The following is a 22,898-nucleotide window of genomic DNA, read 5'->3' on the forward strand; positions in this document are numbered from 1 at the left end:
GCAAATGAACCTCCAGTCGAACCAATTGGGTCGGCAACCAGACCAACTTATTGGTCAGGAATTATGCTAGGACATGGGCCTAAAAGGCCTGAATTCCTGCTGCTGGCTTTTACACGTTAATGGCCTTACATCCATGAGGGCCTATGTGGGGCCAGCCCAAATAGATGGGAAATGATTTGATAGTGCTGAGTTATTGACGAAGAAGGAATATTTACAAATTTATAATTTATCTACATTCACTACCGCATGAGTCGTTGTAGTATAGTGGTAAGTATTCCCGCCTGTCACGCGGGTGACCCGGGTTCGATCCCCGGCAACGGCGTTGTTTTACGATTTTTTTTAGTTGGGTAAACAAAACGGAAAAAATGGGCAAGCCTTCGTGAAGAACAGATGTTCTGCCTCGTGGTGTTATAAATTCGTGCCGATGCGCGCTGCTTCTTTATTCAAGAGAAGGCTTCCTCGAGGGATTGACGTCTGTCCTTGCCATGGTCTGGGATGGAGTTTCCTCCTCCCATCTATTCTTCCTTCACGTCGCTTCCTCTCCCTTCCGATGAAGAAGCCCTCAAGTTCGACCGGAATCGTCGCCTTTTGTGCCCCCTTTAATTCTCGAACCCTAGTTTCCTTTCTGTCGATATGAAAAACTTTCTTCTACTGTTTCTGAATTCCTGAGAACAAGCGACGCCTTGTGACTACAAGGAACTATTCGACAATGAACTTGGCTTCTTTTCCTCGTCTCGATTCCTTTTTCGTTTCAAAGCATGTGATGATAGATGTAGCCTCCCAAACTGGTCAGGTTTCGAGATGCTCCAATTTGACGGAGGTATGTTCTTTGCCGTTGCTGTTGATTGAATTACACTTAATTGAATTAACTCGATGAGATGTGTATAAAACCGGTGGCCTTCTGCTGCTCCTTCAAGCACCCTACCTACCGCTGATAGTCAACAAGTGCATCTTCTTCACATTTGTTTTTTAATCCACGATTTTGTCGTTGATAGGCTATTTGTTTTTCACTTCTGCTTGAAGTTTGTTTCTCTGGCAAATTTGAGCTTTTGTTTTCTGTATTGCATTGCATTCATTCATTTCTGCCTTATTTGGTTTATTTAAAATTTGAAACAATGGAATTTTACCTGCAATAAAACTAACCACTTGCATTTGAGACACTCTTGGAAATTGGTGAAGATATCCTTGTACCTCCAACTCTAATCTTATAATGCCATGAGACACTCTTGTAAGTAGCAGCTAAGTTGCCACAACAATGGTTAATAACATTATATTCTTGACTATTTTAAGCATTGTTTTTGACCTGCTATTGGATTTCCCTAAAGCTTAATTGTTAACTTTAGGAACTTTCTTGTGAGATCTGAAATATTCAGATGAGTTTTGTCTTTAGCAGATCTCTACTTTCTTTTATAAATGATTTTTTTTCCTTCGAGAAATCACGTTAGTATTAAGAAACTAATTGTTAATAGTTTAAATTCTAATCTACTACACTGGTGTTGAGACTACTTGGATTTATTCCAGGTAACTATTGTATGCTCATTTGACAACGGATATAACGGTGATTGAAATATGGTTACAGTAGACTTTGCAGCCATGTTGGAATATCACACAGCTTACAAATATTCTAGATGCAGATTTACAGGTCGTTATGGATTCATGAAGATTAGAAAAATATATTCTCATATTTCACAAAATTTTAGTGCATGCTTTTACTTGTTAGGTTAGTGAGGATTAGGTTCTATGTTGTTTCCTAGCTTGCAATTATGAGATAATTACTGTTGCATTCACATGTATAACTCATGTGGCTTCCGTCCCGCTTTCTAAACAACATTTGAATCATGTTCTAGCATGTTTATGATATTTATACTTTGTGAAGAGGTTGTTAAAGGATCATACGAGAAGGTGACTATAAGATACTATAATTTATATAATCCCTTACCATGAAGTGTAGAGTTTGTTCTTTGACCTTCCTGAAGGAAGAATATGCAACTGCTTTTCTTGCCTGTGGCTCAACATTGCTGATTATGTTGAGCCAATTCAGCTTGTTAAACTACTTAAGGGCAATGCATTGCTAGCAACTTAAAGATGATTTTTTTACTGGATTAGTCATGTAAATTATTTTTTTAGATTGTACATATTCTCAACTGCTACAGTGTTTGCAGTTGAAAGGGGCATTCTTTTCCTTGTGTGGGATGAATCCGGCATTCGACCATCATTTCTTACCCTTTCAATGTGGTGGATTTGTTCATAACGGCAAGCTATTGGCCCTTCCGGTAATGTATGGAGTGGATAGTGTGTGAAGGTCAGTCGGTCTTCCTGTTTTTCCTGATCTGTTTTTATCATAATTTGCCTGGAAAATCATGAAGAGCATAACTAAATTTGTTTTCTTCGCATTTTTACATGTTGGAATTCAGTTATTGAGACAAGTTGTCTAGTTTGCAAGTGGTGTTTTTTTCCCTTTTATTTGCTCATTTTCAATTCGAAATATTTTATATTTTTGGGGTATCTTGACTGAAAAATCATAAAGAATTTGTAGCCAAACTATGTCTTCACATTTATGTTCAGTTATTGAAATGAATAATTATAATATGGACGATGGTTCGTTTTAAATTTCTTATATAGAATTCTAACCATTGTATTGTTTTTAACCATTTAGGAATGAGCTTCGGGAAAATCCTTCTCTTCATATGGCATAGTTAGGTGGCAATTCCCTTTGTGAACTACAAAAGTAGTATTAAAGGGTTTACTGACCGTAGTTCTGTCCCATCAATTCCAGACTGTGATCCATACAGGGGAAAATAAGCTACTGCCTCAACCCTTGAACTGTCTAAGCGGGTAAAATCCAAATTTGATTAATTCAATAAGCTCGCCAGTTTGGTGGCCAATTGGGGTGATGTTGAGATGAGCTCAACCTATCTAAGAATTACAGCGTTGCCTATGCTGCAAAATCCAGGCCCTGCCAAGGTTGAGATTATTTTTTCCATGAACGTGTTATAACCTCCTGCCTTTTTGCTTGTGATAATCACTGGATTTTGTCCTGTATATGACATTTTTTTTATAAAAAAATCTCATTTATTTGCTGCCCCATTTCTTCTTTTTGCCTGCAAAATTTATTTCCTATGGTTCAGTGAATTCTTTGCAATCTCATAATATTAGAACATAGCATATTTACCTTAACTTGGTTTAAAGTGATGGTTAAGATCACGTGAAGCTATTTCATATATTTTGAAGTCTTTCTGGAGCGGTTGTAGTTTGTACTTTAATCATGCATTTTGATCTATTCTTTGATAGGGAACTAAGATGGATGTATGAGATTTTATATATATATATATATATATATATATATATACTAGATGATAAAAAGGAGCACAAAACTCCTGTGAATGTGGGTCCCGGAAAAGGGTCAGACCACATTGATATAATATAGACATGTTCAAAGGTGACAAATAAATTTTATAGTTGTGTACCAAAGAAAATTCTAATTAACGAAATGAAATACTATTTAATGTATTTGAATCCTACTTATCATATGGTCTTAGTTAGAGTTCAATGGTCTCCACGGGGATCCCAGTTGGCTGGAGGGTGGTAGTTTTGCTGCAATTAATTAGAGTGCAATGGAAGAATATGATTTACCCAGCCAACACTATAGAGTGAGCTGCATTCCTTTTTCGTTTGTGACCACCTAGCCAATGAACTCAGGTGAAAATGAATATATTTGATTTTGAATCAATGTATATGTGCGCGCTGTGTTTCATTGATGCCCATGTGGTACTTCAACCTCATGCAGCATTTGACAGCAACAAATGTTTTAAGAACATATTCAAGTATCACATGGATGCCATATCATCTACAAAATATCTCTGTGTGTTGTGGGATCTGAACATTTGATGGTATGCGATATAGATGTTTCTGCATACAAGATTCCCTAATAATTGTACTCAGCAATTGCCTTTTGCCTTCCTGTACTTTGAGCTTCAGCATCCCAGATAGCGCCAAACAGAAAAAAACAGCAGGTAAGTGCCACTCATGACCTTCAATATAATTTGCAATGCAGCAGTTTTAATGGGTTGCTGTGAGCTGTCCTCTCATGACTTTGGTTTGCTAAAAATAGGAGAAATTTCAATTTCCCCCCTAGAGTTTGTCGCTTTTAGCAAAATATTCCATAGATTGATACTTTGTTCATTATTTGTGTTCAATATTTCTGCATTTCATAAAATTATGTTCACCTGAAAAAGTCACTACTCGTGAGTCCTGTGGAGTTTAGCAGCTATTGAAGTAACGTATTGATGGCTGATAAGAAAACTTGAAGCTATAGGTATGTATTTTAAAGGAGCTATGAATTGAGTGGTTTGCCAGGGATCAAATCACTTATAATGATTAGAATCATATCTTAAAAATGGGTTGTCATGTTTGCAGATCCCGTTCCTTTCAATTCACATCAGGATTCCTTTCACGACCAATTCATTGGCAGGCTTTTTACACCTTCAGTTTTAATTCGATTGCATTGTTGTCAGTATGTTCTTTTATTGCCTGCCCAGTGAATGAATGTCAGCTATTACTATTTGCATAATTAGGTTTTAATTTACTGTACCATGGTGGGAAAAAAAGGTGATAATGCTCGACCCATGCGTTAATGTACTGTACCATGATGAATGCTAAAATGTCAGCTAGTTGAACTTCATAATGACGCGTCTGAAAGTTCTCTACCTATAATTTTCTGGTCTAACGTGAGGCAAACATTACTTTCTTATACATGTGAACTGTTGGACCCAAAGCTGATGGCAACATTACACAGGATAGGAATGCATTCTGGCTTTTTACTGCGAATGATTCAAAATGTCAAGAACTCTGAATCCAATTTGTGGATTATTGAGTTGAATCATCTTATACTTGTTTCCTGTGGTCGAATTAATTTAAGATTTGCAAAATGATGTTCCATTATCATGTTCCTTTTAGCGTCACCTGAAAACGGAGTAGAACTTTACAAATGGCATGTATCAATCATCCAAACTTGTAAACAGTTCGTTTTATTTGACAATTGCATTGTTCTTAATTGGGCATTTCTCACATGTAAGTTCTTTTCTTTCTTATCATATAGTTGTGAATTCTGATGATTCATAAAGAGAGGGACGCCCTATAATAAATGATGTTTTGTGGTTGTGATAAATGCTCTTCATGATTTGTTGTTAGCCAACATAACCATGTGAGTTCGACCTTTATATCCAGAACGTTAGCTGTCATGTCCAGTGCGATTTCATCAAGTCATGAATAGATTCAGGGTACATAAATATACGGATGAGTTCCGTGTGATTAGCTCGTAATTTGGGTTTGCAGTTAACAGATAGCACTTGCATTGATCTATTGCAATGGTGAATCCTTGAAGCTCGCTATCGGATATGAAATGGGATATGATGAATCTTGGTGCCACAACCAATTGAGCTCATCAATATTGACTTGTGAGTGTCTTCTCTTCTTCACAGCATGGGTTCAGAGTGGACTACTTGGGGTTGGTAATTCATTTTCAAACATAATTACTTTAAGTTTCACTCATGATGTCCCCATGGTATAGTGCAAATGTTGGGCGTATGACATCTATGGTATAATAGTCAGAGATAGATTTTCAGGAACTGACGATCTGAAGTTTATTTCATTATGCGTCTATGATCTATGTATCTGTATTTACTTCTCTTCATATCCGTTGGATTGACTGTTTTAGTTATGCTCAAATCTAGTGGAAACTAAATTTCTGCTATAGTATACCTCGTTTTTTTACTTCAATGTTAAACTCGTGTGCCATGTCAAAAGCCATTTATACTTTTTTCAGATTTATTTGGTGGTCATGAATGTAGAGCTAAATCAATCGGATCATACGTGGCGGGAAAAAAAAGTTGAACTCGTAAGTGCCCAACCCAGTCGATCCAGTTCAGCAGAGCGAACTGATCGATTTAGAGGAGCCAAAAAAGGAACCAGCGAGCATGAGGCAACAACAGTACACCTGAATCAAAACATGCAGTGAGATAGAACGGATTAAATCCAGTCGGTGTGTGTGGTCGCTCTTCTGCCTCAAAATCCAGAAGTAAAAAAGTATGCATTTTTAGGCGCGAAATGCAGTAGTACACTCTGCTGTAGCTCAACTATTTGGGTAGCACTCAATACAAATCAGGAGAACAACGCAACAAAAAAGAAAGGAAATTGTCTTTTGGCAGGATCCATTTCACCCACCTCTTAGTCAAAACCTAGCCTTGGGCTATAAATAGATCACCCTAAGGTAAATGCAGAAAGTTAAAGGCTACATAGGCACTAACAAAAAAGAAGAAATAGCATGGGCTCGAGGAACAATATAGACGAGCTTTTATAAGTAGTTGAAACATAGGCACCAGGGGGAGCTCACAAATCTGGTGCATCGCTTTGGAAAAGGTGAAGTTTTTCCAGAGATAGAGAGGGCGGCTCTTGCTAAATGTCTAAAATTAGGAATGGTCACATCATCAAGTAGGGGCACAAAAATTTTACAATCATATATTTTATATTTGTAAAGTTAAGCTTTCAAATAATTATATGCAACTAATTATATCTTCCCTTAATTGTATTTCCAACACTCGATTGCTCTTAATATATACATAAATTTATTTATTATTTATTTTCTTTCCTTCTAACTAGACACATGTTATAATAATAGAGGTGAGAAGTTGGGTAGCTTTGACGGCATGACACGACTGTACGGATATAAGTGGTGTCTGTCGGCTAGCTAATATAATTCTTTCAGTATAAGAAAACCCTAATTTAGCATCCTACACTCACAATCTCAACCCTCTTCTCTTCGCTAGACTAACTAGTGGAATAGTGAAGGTGGAAGAGGATAACCACCACCATCACCACCACCACCACCACGACTATCTTCTTCTCCTCCTCCGACATCATTTCTTCCTCCTTTTGTTCATGGACTTGGTTTGCAACAATGAGCATGTGTCTTACATTCGTTGCACCTATTGCAACACTCTTTTGGCGGTAATTAACTAATTGTATGCTTTCTCAAGTTAGATAGCTCATGAGTGTACAAGAACAACATTATACATCGTTCATCTCACATTTGATCTTCGTTACTAGGCATTTGCTATTTCTCTTTATGCTATTTTCTTCATCTGGTGATCATAAAACAGTCGATCTGCCCAACCCAACACCATTATGTTATCTTATGATCATAAACATAGTTAAGATCCATATCTTTTGGATATATATATAATTTTGTTCTAGTTAATAGGCACAGTTTCTGTCGATAACATGTAAAAATTTAAGCTATTAGCTAGCATGCTACTTTAAATTATCGTGTAACCTAATTTTTGTGGTTTTTCTTGTTCATGTAACCTAATATATATATTTTTATATATTTTGGAGATGGGTAACCTAACGAAACTTAATAAGAAGATCCACTTAAACTGCTTGTTCAATTGCATTTTACTGAGATTTTGGAGCCCCAGCTCGATCGAGGGCTTTATTATTTTTTTTTACACAACATATAAAGTCGGAATGTTTATGTGACTTAACCCTAATGTATAGAGAAAACAAGTGAATCGTTGTTGTTTAAATTTTGTAGTTCTTTTTTCAAAAAAGATATTTTTCCTTAGAGAAATTGATCATGTAAATCCAAATGATAAACATATTCATTGATGCATAGCAGGTTGGAGTTCCATGCAACTGGTTGACGGACAGAGTGACTGTGAAGTGTGGTCATTGCAACAATCTTTCTTTCCTTGATCCCAAAAATACGCAATGCGTTTACCCTACGCTTTGCCAGTCTGTTTGCTTTCAGGTTCATATTATGTATTTGTTTCAAATTCTAGCTAAAACTTGTTGGGGATCCTTTTCTCTTCTGATCTTCTTCTTCCTTTCTCTCTTTTCTTAATTTTTTCTTTTTTGTTTGTAAAAGATCATACTTTCTACTTGAAAGAACCATGAAGAACCATATTCTTAAAAAATCTACTTCACAATATATACCTAGTTGATGAAAAAAATATTTATATTTAATTTTACTTATTTTTACAATATATGTTTTCAACAAAACATGCACATGAAACCCTATATTCATAACTTAGTGCTAAGAAAATAATTGCAATTAAGAAATCTAAACTAGGCTCTATACTTATATGTTCTCATCACTAGGTATCAACTATATATATTGTTAGTTTAATTCAATTTACTCAAGTGTAATTGATTAATCTAGACTATAGCCTGCTATAGGTGTTTTTTTGTATTACTTTCATGTATATCTGGCAAAAAGCTTGACAATTAGAAAATGATTAATATTGTGTGCTAGAAATCATGACTTTGAAATGTTCCCAAGATTTATCTTCAAAATTATTTCCACTCACGTTAATTAATGTGTGAATGAAATAGGGTATTCAATCATCTTCACCAACCTCAAGTCAACTGAATAACGCTGCAAGATTTGGCATGAAAAGTACGTTCACTTTTCCATCTTTACCCAACAATATGCTTCTTTAATTTTCTTTAGTTTTACGTTTGACTTGGCCTTTTCTCTCTTTCTTTCTTTCTTTATTTTTAATCTCAGTGCCAAAGAAACACAGGACACCATCAGCTTATAATCACTTCATGAGGTATGCATTATATATATCTATATATATACCCGATATTTGGATGATCTAACATGGCATCTGTATTCAGAGATGAGATACAACGGATTAAGTCTGCCAATCCAAATATTCCTCATCGAGAAGCTTTTAGCATGGCCTCAAAGAATGTAACAATAAAACATCGTCCCTCAATAATTTCTTCACGTAATACATAATCACTTTTTTGTTCTTGAATAATAATTTTCTGCAACAGTGGGCTAAATATGATCCCCGCAACCCGTCCACCTCCAATGTTTCAGCTTAGTTATATGAAGAAGAAAGATATATAAGATCTTTCTGATCAGGTAAGCGAAACCTAGCTGCTATTTCAACTCGTGAGAAAAATTTTTCTTGCTACATAAAATTATATAATCTATTATTCAGTACTATGCAGGGAATATCAGGAAGCATGCATGCAGTCAAATTACTTGATGGATGTGTGCATGCAAGGATTGTGGTTTAGCAAGCTCATGTATGTATGAGTAGTGTAACTTATTCCTTTTGTGTTCGATGTGCTTGAAATTTTGTGGAATATTGATGTGATCTTGAATCTTTGATAAGCAAGGAAGATTTCATGTGCTGCTCTATGTATGTATTTCTGATGAATTTTCATGCTCACCATTTGAATTTTCATGCTATATATAGTTAGGAGTTTATGATTTATAGTTGTTTTTGTTGCCTTAGCTATTTGGGATAGAACTAGTCCATATATTTGGAGCAAGTTAGGCTAATTATCTCCTCATTCATCAAGTTACATGTAAATTTATACAATATTATTGATATTTTTAATTGAGTAAAGTAGCTTTCAATATATTAATTAGTTTTTTGGGGTTCTCTTTAAGGAATATACTTTTAAATTTATCTTTAAAAATGATTATCCCTCTCTAATATAGTCATATTCTTATCTTCATTATATTATTTTTTTTAATATCTAACGATCTTTAAATCATGAGAGACTATATCTATATTAAAGATTATAAAATTTTGTAGATCTAATTAATCTTATGAGATTTAGAAATTATTTTACCTAATTTATTAGTTCAATATATTGATTGATCGAAGAAAAAATTATGTAGAACTTTCTTATAACAAGTATATAGTTCCAAGCAATTGAGAACAACAGTTGTGTATTATGAATTTTCAATCTAACACTATGGTGAGTTGGATTTACTTACAAACTTAAAAAATATCTCTAATTTGCAATTATGAGAAAACCATTATGAATCCCTCTAAAAAAGTTGACTACTTAATATAAAATATGATTTAAGCAAATCGTTACATCATTGACTAATTTTTCTTTCAAAGTATATCAATGTGAACGATTAATTTTGTACCTTATATGTTGTTAACTTGATGTAAAAAGATTGTCTAATGAGGTAGCTAGAAAATAATTACATATATAATTGTAGTCTCAATCTTTTTGTATCATGCTTTGAAACCTCAATAAAATGCACTACACAGTGACTTAAACCCCTTTTCAACAAATAGATATTGATCAAACTTAAGAGTCCATAAAATTGAGAACTTTAGAGTTGGATTTCAATTACCATCCAAAATGCAGACAAATTAAAATTACTCATTTGATCTTTGCAAATGATCTACACTTATGTTCAAAGGAGATAGTATGTTTGTGAGCATCTTAATTCGGGCTTAAAGGACTTTGGATCTACTTCAGGGTCGTCGCGGTAAACTTGATATGAAGTCAACTATTTACATGGTAAGTATTATACGCTACAAGAAAAGCACAAATTTGTGACCGAATTAACAACAAGAATAAACTATGTCAGTGCAATTATGTCATGGATGTAGAGTTTTGACGTTTGACAATATTTCAGTTTAGATAAATTGTGAATCTCACTTGTGTGATAAGTGTACAAAAAAGCTTATTGGAAGACCTATGATCATGCAAGGTAGGAAAAGTCCAAGTAAGCTAGAGATTGGATTTTTAGCTAGGAGAAATCTTTATAGGTCAGAAGGCCATATACATAACAAAGAAGTCCAAGAAATCTAAACGTCTGATTCTTGGTAAAAGAAAAAAAAAAAAAGCTAAGATCTAATACAAGAGTGAATGAAGATCCGGAGACAAGAAGACTCCAAGCATTGAAGTCCATAAGGTTCATTTAGCATGAGGACCTGTGGGATTAGGGTAGTGAAGTTAAGACATATATTTTGGCCATTAGAATGACTATAAATAGTCTATCAATTGACTAATACACTGTAGATTTGAAGGGGATTTACAAGTGAGGGTTTAAGTGTGCAAAATTTGAAGTTGGGCTCACCAGCCGATTGCTATGAATGAGTAATCAGTTGATGAGCTAAACCCTAAACAATTGAGGGTTATATACAACAATCGATTACTATAGATGAACAATCGATTGATGCGTTAAACACTGAATTGGTTGGGGTTTGCTCACCAATAAATTGATATGATTGATCAATCGATTGATGTGTGAACACTTGAGTAATGCTAACAGTCAATTGTTATCATGGAACAATCGACTGATTGACCATTTTGAGCGAACAAAATATTTTTAATTTTACCGCTCAATTTGACTAGTATTAGTTGATTGTTGTCATGGCGTAATCTACTGAGGGACCATTTTGAGAACATAAAAAGATTTCAACTTAACTGCTCAACTCGACTAGTGGCTAGCAATCGATTGGTGGCTTTTAGAATCAAGATGATATCAACCGCAAATTAGAGGTCAGTGACCGTTCAATGGTCAAGTCAACAATCAAACTTCAACGACTGTTGATTAATAGGTAAGAATAATCGACTGTTGGTGAAAAAAATTACAAAAACTAACTCGATTGAAAGTTGTTTAAAAGGAGGGTTTAGATTCATTCAATACAACTCTTGGCTCTCATTGTCTTGCTTGACTCAACTGATTAAAGTTTTAACTCTCAGCATTCTCCAAATGAAAAGAGGAAGAGCTCTTATGCTTAAGGTGTTTTTATTCTTGTCTTTTCTCTTTCACAATTTTATTGAGTCATATACTATTGTACATAAGAGATTTCTTCAGATTTGATTCGAAATGGAGAAAACTTATTAGTGGTGGTAGAATTCTAGACATAGCTTTGGACATACATAGTAGCCTTGGGAGGCTATGAACCAAGTAAATAGACTATGTTTGGGTTGATTCTCATGTGTCAAAGTTTTTTGCTATAAATTGCTCATTTGATGCAAAAGAGCTATTCACCCTCTCAAGCTTGCATCGATTCTAACACTTTCACTACAAAAAAAGTCACCGATTTGTGACAAATTTTACAAAAAAATTTTGCAATGAAACTTTTTTTTACCGCAAATATGTCATCACAAAATTTTGTGATGAAAAAAAATTCATAGCAATTTGCAACAAATAAAAGTTTGTCGTAAAATTCATCGCAAATTAGTGATGAAAATGGTTTTTGTCGCAAATGAGCGACCAATGAATTTTGTCGCTGATTAGCGACGAAAAACTTTTTTTGTCAATAATCAACGACGAAAAAATTCATTGTTGATCAACTGATAAGATTATTTTTTTAAAAAAAAACTAGGGCCTTTTATTTTATTTGTTTTCAAAAGGGCCCAAGAGTTATCCATTTCATCACTAATTCAAAAGATGTTAGGACATGTAAAGAGCTAGAGGGGTGAATAGCTTCGTTCACTTCTTTAAATTTGATTTGCAACGAAAAATTTGAAGCAATGCTAACACTTTCATTTTTTAATTTGGGTTCCACCTTTTGAGGTGATTAATTCAAGGGTTCGACTCTCATGATCTCATTTACTATAAAATCCCTCATTCTTGGAAACTTTCCAGATGTAGAGAAGTCTCGTACAAGTTCAAAAAAAGAATACAACAAGAATAAGGAGTAAATATATACAATGAAAGTCTTGTCTACGTGATCTCTTGTTGCTCGGAAATGCCTATTGTGCTTTAAATCTCACGAAAACCCCTTTTCTACGATTACTTCAACGCCTCCTAATCGATTAGGTTTGCTCCTAATCGATTGTCACGTCAGCTCGACCATTTAAAACTGCGGAACAACTCTTTTTCGCCTGACTGATTGATTGGTGAGTCATATAAATCAATTCTAATTAATTTCCCAATCGATTCAGAAGCTTTCCGTTCTCACAAGAATCTCTCAATCGATTACAACACCTACTGTGCTCTCGCGAACATGCTTCAATAGATTGCCCTAATTGATTGGTGAAGTCCGAATCGATTGCCCCAATCGATTCCAAGTCCTTGTTCTTACTAAAAAAATACTTTAATTGATTATCCTAATCGATTAACATAAGGTCTAATCGATTAGTCAATTGATTTAAAGTCTTACCGTGCTTCGTGAAAACCTTCCAATGGATTAGGCTATTAGCCTAATCGATTGGAACATGCCCCAATCGATTAGGCAATCTTCCTAATCGATTGACTTTGGACTAATCGATATTAAGCTAATAGATTTCCCAACCCTAAACTCTAAACTCAAGTTTAGGGTTCCTTTGCTCAACCTTAAAGTCATCCGTGACTCGTTGAGACTTCCCGTTGCTTAGCATCCAATCACCTTTGATCTTCTAGGGCTTCTTCACCAAGTGTCTAGTCAACCTTTGACATACTTGGACTTTTCATCTCATGTAAACTCTCACTGGACTTCCGATCACCAAGTGTTTGGTCAACTTTTGACTCACTTGAACTTCCCATTTCCTAGTCCCGCTAAGACTTCCACTTTCATTGCCTAGTTCCCAACTAGGTTTTCACTGCCTAACTCCGCTAGAACTTCCATTGCTTAGCTTCACTCACTAGGGATTTTTCGTTGTCTAACCTCCAGTTAGAACTTCCACTGTCTAACTTCACTTACTAAGATTTTTTCGTTTCATAACCTTAAGTTAGAACTGCTCATTGTCTAACATCCAGTTAGGACTTCCTATTTTCTAATATTCAGTTAGGACTTTCCCAAACAAGTATCTACTCCTCCCTTGACCTACTTGACTTTTCTCTCACATATTACCAAACATCGAAACTCAAGCTCGAGCCAATTTGAGCTTAGTCAAATTGGTTAACCTTGACCTAAGGATGATTGCACCAATAATCTTCCTTTTTTATGTTTGATAATATGTTTAAGTTAGGCTAACCCATATTAGTCCAACTCTCTTCTTCATCCTATGCTAAAGCATAAATGAGGGTTTCTTAACTTGAACCCTATATTTTTCTTCCCTCTTAACACACATAAAAAATCTTTTCCTTAAAATTCATCCTTTTGTCATTCAAACTTCACAATAAAGGTCTCATACCCTTCCATTGTCTCTAATGCTCAACCTTGAGCATCCATCCATCATCATGCCTTTAAGGAGAATCTCTGCCACTAGGGCGTAACACAGACGATAGGTGCATGGCATCTTTGGTGTAATGACCAGTGGTCAATTCTCAGGAACCGACGACCTAGGGTTTACCCCACCATGCGTCTAACGCATCTGTACTTGTATTTATCTCCCTTCATATCTGTGGGGCCAACACTAGGGGGGTTGTTAATGTAGCGGATCTTTATTTTTGTAAGGAGAATCTCCCCCTCAAAGCATGTTCTAACTTCTATCATTACACCAACAATGATTTGGAGTTTCTAAACCTTTAGAAAGTTCAAAAATTTGAAGTCATGAGATTAAAAATTCAACCTTGAATCTAAACCTTTTCCTTAACTCCAAATTAGTTCCTTTTAACCCTTCCTTTATCATTTTTATCAATAAATTACCCTTAAATGTCTACCTAAATACTTCATAGGGTTAAGAATAGTTAAATGACCTAAACTACACGACTTAATGAACTAACATCAAACCATTTCTGACAAACATGACCACTCATAATCAATTAGTTTCAGTTACTAATAGATTCCATCCTATGTTAATTGATTGGCTTAAGTTGCTAATTGATTACACCTGTACTAATCAATTGGGAACAATTCTCAATAGATTAATGTATCTAATTTTTCAATTATTATTTTTACCCAAAATTTAGAATCTTATAAATAATGTTGGTACGGGTAGCATCAGATGATCGAACCTGTGTTTTGATAATGGTAAAGTGTTCAAAGTTAAGTTATCTTGTGATCTAACAAGTATTGAACCAAGTGTACAAGAAAGTCCTAAGTGTACTTAGGCAAAAGTCCTAGTGATTTTAGGCAGGTCGAAAACCCTAGGGGGTGGTAACCCTAGGTCCTAGGGGATGGTAACCTTAGGTGGAAAGTCTTGGCGAGTCGAGCACTTTAGGTGAAACCCTAAAGTCGGGGACTCTAGGTGAAAATCCTGGTGGTCGAGAACCAGGTGGAAGACTGGACGAGTCGAAGATCGGACGTCCAGCGGAAAATCCCTAAAGACTCAAACACTGAGCAAAAGTCTAGTCAGTCTGGAGGACCGGTCTAGCAAAAGGTAAATTCTCCTGAGAGGAGTAGGTGAGGACGCGTTCCTCGACGAGGGAATAGTAGGCGTCTGTTCAACCTAGAGTTTAAGCAAAACTCAAAATTAGAACTGGGCAATCCAAAGACTATCAAAATAATTTATTATTTCATATTTTATTGTGCTAACTCTATTTTACAGGGCATGTTTGGTATTTTTGGACTAACATATCTTACAGGGAGTAAAAAGGACTTAAAAGGCTCTGATTAACAGTGTCTGAGGCGCCTCCAGGGTTGTTGGAGGCACCTCGAGTGCTTTAGGCAAAGGCTTCGCACAGCAAGGCGTGAAGGCACCTTCAAGGAGCTTGAAGGCGCCTTCCATGGAGCTTGAAGGCCCCTTTGGATGGATAAATAGTGCAGGCTACGGAAGCTATCAACTCAGACGCAGAAGGGATAAGTATCCCTGCTGGACGTGCCTTCCATGGAGGTTGAAGGCGCCTTCAGCAGGCTATATAAGGTTATCTCGACCAGATGCACAAAAATAGCATTCCAAGCAACTTTCCCTTCTTTGCACGGCTATGAAAACGCTTCCCCGACGCTCAAAAGCTATCTCGACGACCACCGTGCTGAAGATCTTTATTTTTGAGTCGTTGGTATTCTTTAAGTCTAATTACTTGTAATCAATCATTGTACTTGTACTTCTTTTGATTAATTAGTGATTGCTTATCGAAAGCACTCTCACGTGTGGATCTTGGAGTAGGAGTCGTCACAGGCTCTGAACCAAGTAACTCTTGGTGTTTCCGATTATTTTGTTGTGTCTTTATTCCGTTGCCTATCTCCTAAATTTTAAAACGAGCATTATTCACCCCCCCTAGTGCAACAATCCTACAAATAATATTCTATGATACACAAAAAATCATAACATTTCATGTAGATATTATTTATACCATATACTATCAAGGAAAAAATAGTTTTTTTATGAAAATATATCTCATTTTCAAATAATGACACAAAATTAGAAATCATTGAAAACTTTAATGTTTCACTCTAACTTTGTATCTAACTAATCAATGATGATATCTATCAATAAATAAACTTCACCAAAGCTTTTCAAAGTGATTTTGAAATAATTTTCAAAATAAATTTCCAACCACGATCTTTAGACTAAATATGGACATGACTTGCACATTAGCTTTCCCCATGATCGGACTTCACATAATCCTAACATCTCACTTGTATTTAATAAAATTCAGCCTTAATTAGATGCACTAAAGTAACATCTTGAGTTTTATTCATCCTCCTAACATCTCACTTATATCTAATATGTCTAATACACATATAAGTTAACTCTATAGTCTTTGTGAAATGTAAAATAGATTTTCTCTAACCTAAGAGATCATGCTTATTTATCTAGACATTTTAACTTTAATCATACCTATGATGTCAATTTATGTCATCGTCCTTAATTACATAGAATTTAAAATCATGAATGATAGTGATTATAACATATATCAAGTGAGTATTGTTTAAAAGAAAAACTATCATAGCTACATGATATATGTGTGACATGATATATAACATTTTTCATAACTATATGAATGTAAAGTATAATGTCATGACATGTGATAAGACACACAAAATATGACAATCATAGTACAAAAATTACCTAGGTTTTCATCTAAGTGTCATTCCTTAATATTATGCTAAAATAAGCATAAGTTGCCCCAATCTTCTTAGAAAATATCAAAGTCCCAACTTGATATTTCTTTAAATTATATCTTATTTGTGTCAATTTAATCAAGCTCAATACTTCAAGAATTATAATTGACATACTTTTACTCTTCAAGAGTAAAAATTCAACTTCTCATTTTCAAGGTGTCACAATACCTTGAAAATGTCTTAAAGTGTCCACTTTACTATGGTTGGATTAACTACCCTTTCAATTAGAGTTAACACACTCTAAACCCATCTAGTGTGTAGAGAATACACTCTTAGAAATCTAAAATCTATTGGTGCTCTTTAGATATTCTAGATACTCATTAGGGATAACTTCCCTAGAAATCTTCCTCATGACTTTCTTAGGCTACTTAGAGGCCTTAGTCACACTAACCTTCTCAAAGTCAACTCTAGGGATACCTTCCCTTGTAACCTTGACTTGACCTATAGACCTAAGATTAGTTCTATAGTTATATGGAACTCTCTAATATGAGGACATCTTATCCTTAGACTTAGATTTGCACCCCAAACTCTTCTTACCCATGGATGACCCTTGTTTTCCTAAACCTAGGTTTTTGTTCTTGGAGCCTTTTTCTTCATTTGTCATTTTTCTAAGAGTCTTATCCAATTTTGCAAAACTTGATTTTCAATCATTAAATCCTCAAACTTAGATTTTTCATGATTTCCTTGAGTGTTTTCTTTCTAGGCACATATATAAATTGCTTAGGGTTCTTACCTAGATTATTTCCTACTGTCCTATCCTTAGGTAGGATTGTTCTAGCATGATATGATCTATAATTCTCTTTAGGATTATCATGCTTCCTATTTTCATGATAACATACTTTAAAATTCTAAAAGTTATCACTAGCATATGCATTTTATCATGACTTAAATAAGTACTATTAACTAATAATACCTTAATTTTGTCCTTAGAAGCTCTCCCTTGATTTGAGTTTTCTCCTTTGTTCTTGGTAGATTCCTTCCCTTTGGACATTGATTCTAATGATGCTCATTTTGATTGCAAGAGAAGCATATAATGTGCTTCTTGCCTTTCCGTATAATAGGGCTGACCTCCTTTGATTTCTCCTTCACGTTAGGTGTCACTTTAGTCTTCTTCTTGACTAATCTTGGATACTTGCTCTTGTGGTATCCATTTTCTCTACATTCAAAGCATATGATATAATTTTTTTTATAAATTAAAATTGTTATACCTGATTTACTTTTAGGGGTGACACATAATTCTTTATTTGATCCGGATGTCGAGGCTTCTTCTTGTTCCAATGTCAATGAGCTATGCTCCCTCTCAATCCTTGAGTTGGATGCCTCTTCAACTTTATTCTTGGATGTTGAGCATCTCTCAACTTCTGAAACCTCTTTCTCTTGATCCAATGAGTTTTCCTTTTAGATTTGGCTTCATTTTTTTTATTGAGGTTGTTGGGTCTTCAGTAAATTTTGCCAACTTGATTCATAACTCTTTGGCATCTTGATATTCTTCAATTTTGCACAAGAAGGTTCTTGACATAAATTAACCAATAATTTAGTTACCTTGTCATTAGCCTCACATCTCTTGATTTTCTCCTCGGTCTATTTCTTTTTCTTGAGGAGCTTCCCTTTGCTATTCATTGGAACTTAAAATTCCTCCATTAGAGCAAACCATTGCTCTATCTCAATCATGAAGAAATTTTTGACACTTGATCTCGAAAAATCGAAGCTTCCCAATCCAAATGGTGAAGGTGCTCGGTTGTCATACCCGAATCCATCTTGGGAATCCATTTTAAAGTTGAGATCCTTTGATGATGCCAATTTAACTTGTTGAAATTTAGGGCATCAACTTACAGCTTCTTCTTCTTCTAGCTCTTGCTTCTTCCTGTAGTTAGTCCGATGAAGAGTGATCTCACTCTGATATCACTTGTTAGGACATGTAGAGAGCTAGAGGGGAGATGAATAGCTTCGTTTGCTTCTTTGAATTTGATTTGTAGTGGAAAACTTGAAGTAATACTAACACCTTCATGTTTACTTTGTCTCCACCTCCTCGAAGTAACTAATTTAAGAGTCTGACTCTCACGATCTCATCTACTATAAAATCCCTCATTCTTGAAAATTTTCCAAAGGCAGAGAAGCCCTGTACAAGCTTGAAATAAAAATACAATAAGAACAAGAAAGTAAATACACAATACAATAAAAATCTTACCTGTTTGATCTCTTGTTGCTCGGAAATGCCTCTTGTTTAACTCAGAAATGTAGCAACACTTCGCCTTAGAGTCCCCAAGAACTAGCATGAACAACTATACTTCAAATCTCATAAAAACCTCTTTTCTATGGTTACTTTGATGCCTCCTAATTGATTAGGCTTGCCTCTAATCAATTATCATGTCAGCTCGACCGTTCAAAACCTGTAGAACATCTTTTTTCATCTGACTAATCGATTGGTGAGTTATACTAATCGATTTAGTAGCTTCTAATCGATTACTCAATCGATTCAGAAGCTTTCTATTTTTGTAAGAATTTCTCAATCGATTCCAACACCTATTATGCTCTCAAGAATAGGCTTCAATCAATTACCCTAATCAATTGGAGCCCTAATCGTTTGCCCTAATCGATTCCAAGCCTTTCTATTCTCATGTAAAAACACCCTTAAATGATTTCTAATAGATTAACATAAGGCCTAATCGATTAGTCAATTGATTCAGAGTCTTGTTGTGCTTCACGAAAACCTCCCAATCAGCATGATCGATTGGAACAAGTCCTAATCAATTAGGCAATCTTCCTAATCAATTGACATTGGGCTAACCAATTGCCCAACCCTAAACTTTGAACTGAAGTCTGAAGTTTGTTTGCCCAATCCTAAAGTCATTTGTAACTCATTGGGACTTCTCGTTACCTAACATCTGGTCACTCTTGACCTATTAGAGCTTCTTCACCAAGTATCCAGTCAACTTTTGACCCACTTGGATGTTTCATCTCATCCTAACTCCCATTGGACTTTCAATTACTAAGTGTCCAGTCAACCTTTGACTCACTTAGACTTTTATCTTGCCTAGCCCCGCTAAACCTTCCACTACTTAGTTCCCAACTAAGTTTTCACTGCCTAGCCCTACTAGGACTTCCACTGCCTAGCTTCACTCACTATAGTTTTTCCATTGTCTAACATCTAGTTAGGACGCCCACTGCCTACCTTTAATTTACTCACAATGGTTTTTTCATTGGCTAACCTCCAGTTAGGACTTCCACTTCCTAGCTTCACTCACTTGGGCTTTTTTTATTGTCTAACCTCCAGTTAGGACTTCCCATCGTCTAACCTCTAGTTAGGACTTTTCCAGATAAGTATCTAGTCGTCCCTTGACTTACTTGACTTCTTTCTTATATATTGTCAAACATCAAAAATTCAAACTTGAGCTAACTCGAGTTTAGTCAAACTGGTCAACATTATCTCGAGGATGATTGTACCAATAAAAGAATCATCTAAAAACATACTTAGAATTCTCGACCTTAGATACACATTTACCAGAACAATATAACAAACCATAAACACATACTTACAATGATCGATCTAATCAAGACATATTTACTAGAACAGTATAACAAAAATAAGGAAGTGATCCATAATTCAAGAAAATCACTGTCTTTGATTTACCTCTCGAGCTCAATGGCATGGACAATGAGTCTTTTTCCCATATGATCAAAGCTTGGAAATTCCATTAGCTTATGGGATTCCAAGTCCATGTCCTCATCTTCCTCTTCCTCTTGCAATCCTTCTTGTTTGACTACGAGGTAGGCCTTGGAGATGAGCAAGTAGAAGAGGATGTAGAAGATGAGGAAGGTGGTCATTAACCAATGGAATCATGTCCTCATCTTCCTCTTTCTCTTGCAATCCTTCTTGTTTGACTATGAGGTATGCCTTGGAGACGAGCAAGTAGAAGAGGATGTAGAAGATGAGGAAGGTAGTCATTAACCAACTGAACTAGAGTTTGACCAGGGCCTTGGCATGGTTGAGCTCATCAGTTGTGTTGCAACACACCACTCAGTGGCTCTCCTCCAGATTCATGAAGCAACCCTTGGAGATAAGGCTCGGCATCCACAACATGAAGCCATGACCACGAACCACACCCCCTAGAACGTGATGCTGGCTGACCTCCTATAAGTACCCTGAGTTAGTTTTGATGTAATCAACCAAGTTAAATTAGGTTTTACATTTTTGATGTCTTGTGTCTAAGTGTGTATAGACTTAGGAATACAAGAAATCGAGCGAGCGACATAACGAGCGAGAAGGATGTCACAGGAAGTGAGTCAATGGGCTTAGTGCATCCAAGGGATGAGGAACTGTGAAAGAATACATCAGCTAACAAGAAGGACGTGCGCGGAGCTTCTGAGGAACTAGAAGTCGGGAGGAAGACTGCTCGAGGAGAAGGTTGGAGTTGGGCTCATGTGAGCTCAACTATGGATGACTAGAAGATCACCCAAGCGATTGGACAAGTCAACTTAAATTGAATATGTCCAGGCACCTGGACCTGGTCCAGGCGCTTGGACCTAGTCTAAGCGCCCAGACTCTAGGCGTCTGGACCTGGTCCAGGCGCTTAGACCTAGTCTATTGGATCGTGAGAGGAGGAGGGGGGAGGGGTGAATCACGATTTACTTATTTAAATTTAAATCAGAGTAAAAAATAAAATTGCAATGAAAAGATTAAAGAAAGCAACACACACGAAAAACTCAGTCGATTTTACTTGGTTCAGAGTCTTTAGTGACTCCTATTCTAAGATCTATGTCTTGCGGACTTATCGATGGGTAATCCACTAAATCCTCTTCCAGAACTGCCAAAATAGGGAATCGAGTACAAGTAGAAAATATGACAGTATGACAACCTACACTTCCTTTTTTCCAATATGAAAGGTAAATAGTAAATTAAGATTGTTACCAACACTTTAGTGTTAGGACCTTCGGATGCGGCTAGAGAGGGGGGTGTGAATAGCCGACCCCAAATTCTCGTTTCTTCCTACAATTTGAGTTAGCGCAGCGGAAATAAAAAGTATAAACGAAAATGGAGAAGATCAAACCTCAAACGCGACGATATAACGGGGTTCGGAGATGATACTCCTACTCCTCGGTGTGTCCGTAAGGTGGACGAATCCTATCAATCGGTCAGTGGATGAGACCCCGGAGAACCGGCTAATAAAAACTCCTTCTGGGTGGAGAAACCTCGCCACAATCTCTCTTGCAACAGCAAGATCGGAGTACAAGAAATATAGCAAGAAGCCAAGAACAGTATGAATGTAAAAAACCCTAGTTTGCTTGCCTTCTTGTCGACTGTTGATGAAGCAGCAACTTCACGGAGGCCAACCACAGCAGCAACTGATCAGTTGGAGTCCAGCCGATGGAAGCTCACACGAAGCTTCAGCAGTGGAGAGCTCAACAAAGCTCAGATCGCAAGTAGGAAGAAGAGTAAGTTCGTTGCACTGTCGATGTAGAGGCCCTTTATATCCTGAACCTGCAAAGAAGACAAAGAAGAAGCAGAAATCTAGCTGTTGTGACTCAACGGCTAGGCCTGGACCGATCAGGCTCCACCCTGATCGGTCCAGGGCGGATCTGATCGGTCTGGGGACCGATCAGGCCCTACGCTGGTCGGTCCCCAGACCGATCCCAACTCTCACAGAGAGTTGGTTGCGATCCCTGATCAGTCTGTGGACCGATCAGCCTATAGGTGGATCGATCCACAGACCGATCAGCCTATAGATCTGAATCATATCGCCTTCTTACTGATCGGTCACCAGACCGATCAGATAACTCACAGAAAGTTTCTGTGTGGTTACTGATCGGTCCACAGACCGATCTAGACAGCCAAAGTATCACTGGATCGGTCAACAAACCGATCCAATGCCTCTGTTGGTTTTAGAGCTTCCCAGCCCTAAACCCTAACGTCTTCCTGGTTTAGAGAACGAGCTACCGAGCCCTCTCTGACCTAGTCCGGAGAACGAGCTACCGAGCCCTCTCCGACTCCATCGTCCGGGTCAGAGAACGAGCTACCGAGCTCTCTCTGACCTAGTCTGGAGAACGAGCTGCCGAGCTCTCTCCGACTTCGTCCGGTCCAGAGAACGAGCTACTGAGCCCTCTCTGACCTAGTCCGGAGAACGAGTTGCCGAGCCCTCTCCGACTTCGTCCGGTCTAGAGAACGAGCTGCCGAGCCCTCTCCGACTTCGT

At 36.6% G+C, this 22,898-nt stretch overlaps 1 protein-coding gene, 1 long non-coding RNA gene and 1 other non-coding gene across 4 annotated transcripts; all 3 read left to right on the forward strand.

The window, feature by feature from the left end:
- Window positions 1-250: 250 nt before the first annotated feature.
- On the forward strand, window positions 251-322 carry TRNAD-GUC. The gene has a single exon. It is a non-coding gene; the product is annotated as a tRNA-Asp (tRNA).
- Window positions 323-396: 74 nt separating this feature from the next.
- Window positions 397-5,074, forward strand: LOC121985974. Its single transcript, XR_006113312.1, has 3 exons — window positions 397-820; window positions 2,163-2,302; window positions 2,657-5,074. It is a non-coding gene; the product is annotated as an uncharacterized LOC121985974 (long non-coding RNA).
- A 1,724-nt stretch (window positions 5,075-6,798) lies between these two features.
- LOC121987869 (protein DROOPING LEAF-like) lies at window positions 6,799-9,288 on the forward strand. Of its 2 annotated transcripts, none has more exons than XM_042541582.1 (7): window positions 6,799-7,005; window positions 7,676-7,807; window positions 8,392-8,455; window positions 8,567-8,612; window positions 8,680-8,755; window positions 8,842-8,932; window positions 9,012-9,288. In XM_042541582.1, exons 1-6 carry the CDS (start codon window positions 6,937-6,939, stop codon window positions 8,890-8,892), a joined length of 438 nt encoding a protein of 145 aa, XP_042397516.1. In that variant the 5' UTR covers window positions 6,799-6,936; the 3' UTR covers window positions 8,893-8,932; window positions 9,012-9,288. The 2 variants fall into 2 exon arrangements, with proteins under 2 accessions (XP_042397516.1, XP_042397517.1); XM_042541583.1 differs by having other exon boundaries at window positions 9,022-9,288.
- Window positions 9,289-22,898: the final 13,610 nt, after the last annotated feature.

This window comes from Zingiber officinale, chromosome 5B (genome assembly GCF_018446385.1).
Source record: "Zingiber officinale cultivar Zhangliang chromosome 5B, Zo_v1.1, whole genome shotgun sequence".
NCBI classification, from domain to species: domain Eukaryota; kingdom Viridiplantae; phylum Streptophyta; class Magnoliopsida; order Zingiberales; family Zingiberaceae; genus Zingiber; species Zingiber officinale.

Bases quoted from the DNA above. Each gene is read 5' to 3' on its own strand.
- LOC121987869 (XM_042541582.1), top strand. From the start codon at position 6,937: ATGGACTTGGTTTGCAACAATGAGCATGTGTCTTACATTCGTTGCACC. The intron at 7,006-7,675 runs GTAATTAACTAA...GATGCATAGCAG, and splicing joins ATTGCAACACTCTTTTGGCG to GTTGGAGTTCCATGCAACTG. The intron at 8,756-8,841 runs GTAACAATAAAA...TTTCTGCAACAG, and splicing joins TTAGCATGGCCTCAAAGAAT to TGGGCTAAATATGATCCCCG.